Source organism: Crocodylus porosus, unplaced genomic scaffold, assembly GCF_001723895.1.
Source record: "Crocodylus porosus isolate Cpor-Errol unplaced genomic scaffold, CroPor_comp1, whole genome shotgun sequence".
Taxonomy (NCBI): Eukaryota; Metazoa; Chordata; order Crocodylia; family Crocodylidae; genus Crocodylus; species Crocodylus porosus.
In genome coordinates, this window is record NW_017728917.1 from 16,240,930 (window position 1) to 16,249,120 (window position 8,191).

General features: G+C 44.1%; 1 protein-coding gene across 3 annotated transcripts in view; it reads left to right on the forward strand.

The window, feature by feature from the left end:
* GRIP2 (glutamate receptor interacting protein 2) overlaps positions 1–8,191 on the forward strand; it is a 114,359-nt gene that overhangs the window by 84,464 nt on the left and 21,704 nt on the right. For all 3 annotated transcript variants that reach the window (XM_019536799.1, XM_019536797.1, XM_019536798.1), the window contains exons 18-19: positions 850–989; positions 3,739–3,915. In XM_019536799.1, coding sequence (XP_019392344.1) covers positions 850–989; positions 3,739–3,915 — 317 coding nt within the window. The remainder of the gene's footprint in view (positions 1–849; positions 990–3,738; positions 3,916–8,191) is intronic.

Here is an 8,191-nt window from a genome sequence, read left to right on the forward strand (position 1 = left end):
GGAAGCCTTAATGCTATTACGTGAAGCAAGAACCAGCAAGCAGCTACAGCTAAACTGCCAGTTTTGTGACAAGTATGTTCTGAATTACCCACAATTACCAGGGTTTCCAGCCAATGCAAGTTGTTGGCAGACATGAACCAAATGTGCATCACTGGTGTAAATGAGTAATGGAATAACTGAGACAAGAAGTGTGAGAATTGGTATGATCCCTTATCATGCCTGTAGCATGTAGTCAACAAGCTTAAATTAACAGGAGCTATTGCTTTCTGGATCTCAGAATTTAATAATGGCAAACATCACTTTGACAAGGAGTACAATTAAATTTTCTCTGGTATAAGCTTAGCAACGTGCTCTGGATTCAGCAACGTACTTGCCCTTTGTTGCTAAGTCCATGCTTAAAGTTGACTCAACTTTCTTTGCTAATTCTGAGTTCTTTTTGTGAATCTGGCACAAACACTACTGTGAACTAGTGTCAATATTGTATGCACAGATACCTGCTTAAATCATGCATACCAGGAATCCTTGTGTGGTTGTCATACAAATTTGATTGGGTTATTTGGAGCTTTCAGTTCAGAAAGCTGAATGACAGGCATCACAATATATTTGCATTTGGCATGGTGACTGGGATATACATGCATGTAATGTCTGAAAGAGGACATTCAATTCCATGTAATGTTAGATGTTCAACTACAATGTGCTGAGCACACTCGGTGCACAAAGGAATCAGTGGTCCATACTCCGTTAAAGTCTGGTGACCATTTCTCCAGTACTTCTAGTGAGCTCTCAGTGGTCCTTATCTTGAAGGAAGACTGCTGTTTCTAAGTTTCTGACCATGTCTTTTCTCTTTAGGACTGGAGCCATTCATGTAGGTGACCGGATATTAGCTATTAATAATGTGAGCCTCAAGGGCAAGCCACTGAGTGAAGCCATCCATCTACTCCAAATGGCTGGAGAAACTGTAACACTGAAGATCAAGAAACAAACTGAAAGTAGGTGCAAGAGACTTCGCAACCCCTATTGAAAGGACACACTAGAACCAGAATAGAAAGCAAGTAATGGTATCTGCTGCTATGTTAGTATGCAGGTTTAATTTGCACAGTAGTGCTCTGTTATCTAAGGTCAAAATGTACTGCAGAGACTGTATATCTGGCCTCCAAAGGAAAGGTTGGGAGGAAATATTAGTTTTGTTGGGAAAAAAAAATTACTAATAACAAAATATATATTTAAAATAAAACAATACGAGGAAACACAGTCAGTCTAAGAATCACCTCTCTTTCTCCAAATACCAACCTATGGGCATTTAAAGGAGTGTGTACCAGTCTACAACAGGAAGAAATTAGATAGAATTCCTACTTATTTATAATATGTTTTTCATAACAGCACTATAGAGCAGTGACTTCACAGTTTTCCCTGAAGGTGTTTCACACAGCAGAAAGGGAGAATGAAGCACTTTAAAAATAGAAACATGTGGGTTTTCTTTTTGAATAAAACTATACAAATTAGCAAGAAATGCCAGGCAGTCCCTGGGAAGAAAAAGCCTGCTTCTTAATTCAGCTTTTGGAAATGGGCTAGGTTTCATGCTGGCTGTTGTCCTGTTTAAAGGTCCTAAGATCCTCTTCAAAGCCACCTGCTTTTGTTTTAGGATCTCTTCCCCAGGCTGTCTTTCCTAACTACCCCCTCCCTGCAGCTTGGCAGTCTTGCATCCTGATGCAGCACTGAAGGGAAAGGAGGCCCATCCAGGGTAGGTGGGTCACTTGTAAAAATAACTTAAGGTTTATTGTTCCTAGGCATGGGGTAATCAATCAGGGTAGGATTAAATTTTTTATATATTCATATAAAACTTCTTCCCAGATGCCCCTGCCAATTTTCAGTCAAACTCAACCCTTCACAAAGTCTCATGACCTATCTCCAATCCTTCTTCTCCTCCTCCCTCTGTTAATCTTCATTTTTGTACTAAACCTTGGTACCTCCTAGACCTTCTACTTCTTCCTTCTTTCTAGTTCTTTGGGAAGTAGGAAGTGCCCAAATCTCCAAGGAAGTCTACACACGTGGGAAGTCATGTCTGGATTTGTAGGTTCAAGTTGTCTGGAGAAATAATTACGATACCCCTGTCTTACATGGCACTAGTTATGCATAAATCTCAGTGTTGTACAAAGAAATTTAGTATTGTTGCCCCCAATTTGCAGATGAATCTGAGGCTTGAAGAGGGAGGTGCCTGTCTGAAAGGCAAAACTGTGGCCAGCTGAAAACTGGTCTTAGGTCTGTGTATTGTCCACTATGCTCAATTTTGTAGCCCTTCTCCAAAATAAGCATTGCTTCCTGTTGCCTCTTGGTGGAAGCTCTCTGTAAACCACTAACATGATTGAAGAGATGCAAGCATCAGTGAAGTTCTCATTAACCAGTAAGAATGAATCATGAGTAATTGGAATTTCAAAGTAATCTTAGGTTAAGCATGGTGAGCAATCCTATTAATGTTTGGGAAGTGGGGACTTCTTAAGGGTGCTTAACTTTGCTTGGCAAAAGAATTTGTCCTCATTTGATGAGCACTGCACACTTGTAGAGGGGCCTCCATTCCTGCTGAAGCTCTGACCGTAGAAACCTGAGAATGGGAGGTGGGAGTGATGAAGCCCGACGGGCTGCCTAATTAATGAGGCCTTAAAATGTTCGCTACAGATAAATGGCTGTGCTAAGAAACTGATCCCATCAGTAGAGTATGCTTAATAAAAAGGCCTGTTATCTCTAAAATGAAATACAGAGGCCTCTGAGCTGGGGCATTCAGATCATAATCCAGGTTTCCATGTCTCCAAGCCCTGGTCTGGGGAAATAGTTGGATTAATTTTGTATTTGCAGAAAGTAACCAAGTGTCAGCAGGGGATTGTGAAATTATACATGGGGTTTAAGGCCTTGTCTGTACCATGCTGTGCAGATTTGGCTAAAAGGTTTTAGGGGAACCTTTCTAAAATAACATAAAAATTCACTGTCTGTGTCAGCAAACTCTGTTAGACACTTGCTGCTGGAAATGGTTCTAATCCGAGTAATATGAAAACAGGTTTCCTAAGAAGTGGAAAAAGTTAGCTGTCCCTTCCAGCTTTGCAATAATGTCACTGGAGGCGGTTTCAGTCAGTGGTGGTCTATAGTAAGCCTCAGGAGTTTGCTCAGGCTTTTGGGTTTGCTGGGGGGTGGCGTGGGAAATGTTGGTTGGCTGGTTTTGTTGTCTTCCTCTGAGACACTGGGACATTGATCACAGCTAAGATTGGGGACGTTTTAATTGAAGTGCCCTAAAACTCCTGCTGATATTAAAAACGCAGAGGTTCCTAGCTACAGAGTCTTGCTTTTCTGCTCAACATTATACTGAAGCAGATGCATATATAGAAGGGCATGTGTATATATACTCCTTTCTCAGGAAGCCTTGATGCTCTAAACAGTCTCTTAAGAAGATCTGCAAGACCCATAGTAAAAGGTGACTAGCTAGTGCCAAGTTTAGTGCCTTGGGGGATAGGAAGTTTGAAGTTCAGTGAAAATTTATTTCATAGGAGACCTGGTTTTCAAGGAATAAGGAAGGGGATATCTTCACTTTGACTTGCTCCAGTGTCTGAACATAACTCCCCGTAGCCCATCACCTAAGGAAATGTGTTTATCAGAACACATCTTCAGTTTCTGATCATCTTCATCAAGTAAAATGTATCCCACTTGTACTCGGAAAAATATGAAAGCACAAGCAATGTGTTTTGGTTCCAGAGTCCTATCCCAAGAAGTCAGGGAGCATAAATGAAGCGAGTGACCCAGAAGATGAACTGACCGACTCTCAGAAAACTAGCAAGCTCTCTGAGATCTACTCCACCACAATCCCGAGTGTGGACAGTGCTATGGAATCCTGGGACGGCTCGGGCATCGATGCCGGGTATGGAAGCCAAGGTGAGTTTGTGTCCGATGGATGTGTGAGCCAAGCCAAGTATAAGGTGAGCTGTCTTAGCCTTGCCTCGAACTCACAGAGAGTCTGAGCTCTAAATAGATGTACATGACTTGTTCATCCTGGGGGGCACTGAAGCGTTGAACTACCATGGGTCATTTATGTGGACTTTCCTTAACAACTATGTGTAGAACTAAGGGGTTCAATAACTAGCCAGCATTTGGTTGAGTATCCAAGCCAGTCCTGAATTCCCAGTACTAATTCTAGTATTGTGTTGCACTTATGGTCCTGCTTTGAGCAGGGGGTTGGACCAGATGACCACCTGAGGTCCCTTCCAACCCTCGTTTTCTATGATTTCTGCTCTTGCCTGAGAACCTCAAAGCATTTTACAAAGGTGACTTAATGTTGCTTCTGATTCGCAAGATGGATAAACTGAGGAAAAGAGTTTAAATGAGTTGCCTGGGGTCAAAACAGAAGATGAGTGGCAGAGTTGGAAATAGAATCCTGCTTTTGCACCGGAGGATGGGGTTTTTGCATCTGTTTAAATATTTGCCATAGCCTGTAGTAAACAAGACATTTGAAATCCATACGCTGTTCATGTAACTAGTAGCATTTTGCTTCTCTGCACAAGGAATAACTCAGTCCCTGAAGTATGACTGTAACTTCTGAATTTTCTACCCTTCACAGATACATCAGTTTCTTTCTGTATCAAGGAAAACCATATAGCTACATTAGAATTTCCCCTTAAACACTGGGCCAAAGAGTTAAACCAGCGCATAATGCAGTTGACCACCACCAGTGAGACAATGGAACAGATATCAGAGGAGAGAAGGACACAAGGGACCATGGGCAGAAATCAGTACTGGGGTTGTAAAGCAGGAGCCTTATTGAGTTTGGCTGCTTTCCTGTTTTAAACAGAGAACTCCAAAATCATTGGTGAGGGGATTTGAGTCATAGTAACAGATTTTTAATGGCCAGTAAAGCATTTGACATGGTCTCAAAACCATTAAATAGAAGCCAAGTTGGATTGGCTCAGAAGAAAAACAGTGAAAGCCAGAGTAGCATGAGGCCTGGCCTGGCCTAGCCTATGCTCCAGCAAAGCTGTGAGTATGTCTGTGTCAAAAGTCCCTGTGCACCAGCTGAACTCTCTGTCCTGCCAGCACAGTTACTTCAGCTTTGCTCGGGGTGTAGCAAAGCTTCATGTGGCCTCTGGGGTCCCTTTGGCTGGATGGAGCCACATGAACCTACCCAAAAGGCCTATGCACGTATGTGCTCTGTCGCTTTGGTGGTGAAAGCCACTGTCTGCTGCCTCAAGCTCTGGCAACAGAGCATGGTAAGAGTAGACACAGCCTGAGAACAGCCAGTTGGGTAATGGGATGTTATAGGCGTGAGCTTCCCTCCCACCTCAATGAGCTGAGAAAGGAGCCGGACAGAGCCACACCAACATGTTGATGCTGGAGGGACTGATTCTGGGTCTGTGCTCCATTAGTTTGAACCATTGCTCTTGTTTGTTATGAGAGCATGAGGAAAACAACCAGGATGGCAGCCTTCAGAGGAGCCCCTTGGCCCCCAAAATAGTGCAGTTTATACGTCTGTCAAATTGGAACTTAGCACTTTATCTGTAAAGCAAAACCAAGCAACTGCAAACCAAGGGACAAGGAGTTCTGCTCATATGTCTGTGCCCCTAAAAGGGAACTTGGCTGCAAGGCTTTTGTGCTCCTTGTGTGCTTATAATACATTGTATCGTGTGGTACTGACCTGGCTGAAGTGAGCGAGGAACGCTGAGAGATGCAGAGGGATGCTTTGAAGTAAGCGCTTGCTAAACAGTCTGGTTGGCAGATGCATGGGATTTAGTAACAGTAAAGAGCATCTCCTTGCACACAGTGCAGGCAGTGAGCAGGCTTGCTCATGCCCGGGGCGCTGGGGTAATGTTATGAGGGGTAGCTGCACGGCGCACTCTGCAGATTCAAATAAACATCCTGTGTGTTTCAGCTCCACATGCCATTCAAAGCTGTTAAATGGACAAAATAAATCCTCCGGGAGAAGCATATGGGCAAGCTGGTGGCAGCCGACTGTGCTGCAACTGTATCACAAGGGGGCACCACTGCTGAAAGAAAGACCTTTTTGTGTGTGGGGCTGAATAGAGGGAGACGGCTCTGTTGATGCCACCTGCGTGAGAGCCAGATACATCCATGTGTTTCCCTCCAGGCCCGCGCAGCCCTGGGAAATGCAGCCCCCTACCAGCATAGGGGTTTGAGTAGGAAGACCCAGTTGTTCTGACGCGGTGATGTTCTCAGTTGTTGTAAGACCCTGGCAAGCTTGTTTCAGAACAGCCTAACCTTTCTGCACATGGAGAACACTCAGCTGCAGAAAATAATGGACCATGGCATTTTCTTAGAAAATGCTGGCATTGTCTCTGGGTATTTCCATTGCTCTTGGCTGCTTGGGAGGTCAAGTCTCCTCTAATTATGTGTTTCTCTGCTACCTCTTCCTGTTCACTTGGCAAAGCATGTATGGCTTGTAGTGTGCAAGTTTTCTTGGAAAGGCTCTGAGGCTTTCCCTGAAACATTGAATAGACAGGGGGCAGAGGAGGTGGGTGGGGAATACAAAATCTGTTTATTTCCATTGTGGACAGCATTTGAATGGCTAAGTAATGCTGTGTTTGGAAAAATCTGTCTGTGCCACTTTGGCCCATTTGAGACCTGCGGTGCGTTGATACTTACTGGTGCATCCTAACTGTGTACCTGAAATAATGTACTGTGGTGTCAAAATAAATGTTCCTGGTTAAAGGAACAGGGGATATTCTTCTATTGTCATTCTCATGATGTGAAGGGAAGTGGGATATATGCTTATTATGTACATATGAGACCAGATCACTTTGAGCTAGCACAATGCACTTTTACTGCTCTTTGCGTGTGTGCGTGTGTGTGTGTGTGTGTGTGTGTGTGTGTGTGTGTGTGTCTGTCCACCATTACATTATATATTGTCATATGTAATACACTATATCTCCTAGTACTTGCCATTGTCAGAAACAAGATCCTGGGCTATATGGACCCTCAGTCTAACCCAGTATGGCAGTTATCATATAATACATTTCCTTAGACTGCCTCCTGACCTTTGGGTCCCAGTCCTGCCACGATCTCTTTGCAGGAGCAGAACTGTGGCACTTGTTGCTGGATCTGAGTTTGGTCTCTCCACAGAAAGGTTCACATTTCTGCCACAAATTTTCCCTGATCTTGGAGATTTTCTTGGTACCAGCCAGGGTACCATGATTATACTCCTCTGTAGGAAAGTATTCTCTTGTTTCATGTACAGGGACCTATTCAGTAAGAAAGGAACCCTATTTGGACTATAGCAACTGGATATTTATTCAGAGCACCAGGGCCAGATTAACCCTTTGGTTGGGCTCTAGGCAAACTTGTGGGCTCTGGGCCAGTTGAGACGCCCCTGTCCCACCCTGGTGCTGCCGTCTGCAGGGAGTGGGGCTTGGAGCCACTGCTAGGAAGCAGCCACTGTGGTAGTGAGGCCAGCGGAGGGGAAGGGAAGGGTGGTGGACGGGGCCATTCTCCCTGCAGGAATAGCGCTAGGCATGAGCCTAGTTTTCCTATGCATTAATCCGGACCTGCAGAGCACTGCTTTTAGTCATGCATGTACTTGCTCTCCATGCTATTGTCCTAGAAGCTCCAGGTGAACCCTCCCACAACTCCCATTATAACCTGCAGGTTCCCTGCAGATTGTTACCCTACTTGCACCAAGGGAATTTAAGTTATTGGGATGCTATTCCAAATTCTTGTCTCTTAGCCTCTATCTGCTGTCTTGCAGGAAACCGGGACAGTTAAGAAGATAGAATTTCCAGAGCTGCCTAACAGGAATTGAGCATCCAAATCCCTTTAAAACTGAAGAGGGGATTGTGTGCTAAAATCTCTTAGGCAGAGAGGGATATCGTAGCTCTAATTTCCATACAGAATTTGCTGTCTTTGAGAACGGTGTCTGCCAAGTACAAAGTGTCACCTGGCATAAGTCCAGCGTGTGCTGCTGTCTGTTACAGAACAGTAAATGGGCTCTTATTAAAAGTTTTTATCTTGCTGACATCAGCAATCCTGTACATGGATCAGTCCCAGGAGTCATTTAAGTTTATACTGATGTGTTTTTGCAACTGGACATGTGGACTTCCCTTCTGAGGGGAAGCCCTATGCACTTTGTTTTCAAAGCTGTATGGATATGGGGGAGGAAGGGGGGGTTTCTTTCAGGATACGTTGGATAACACTACAGAAGAAAGAG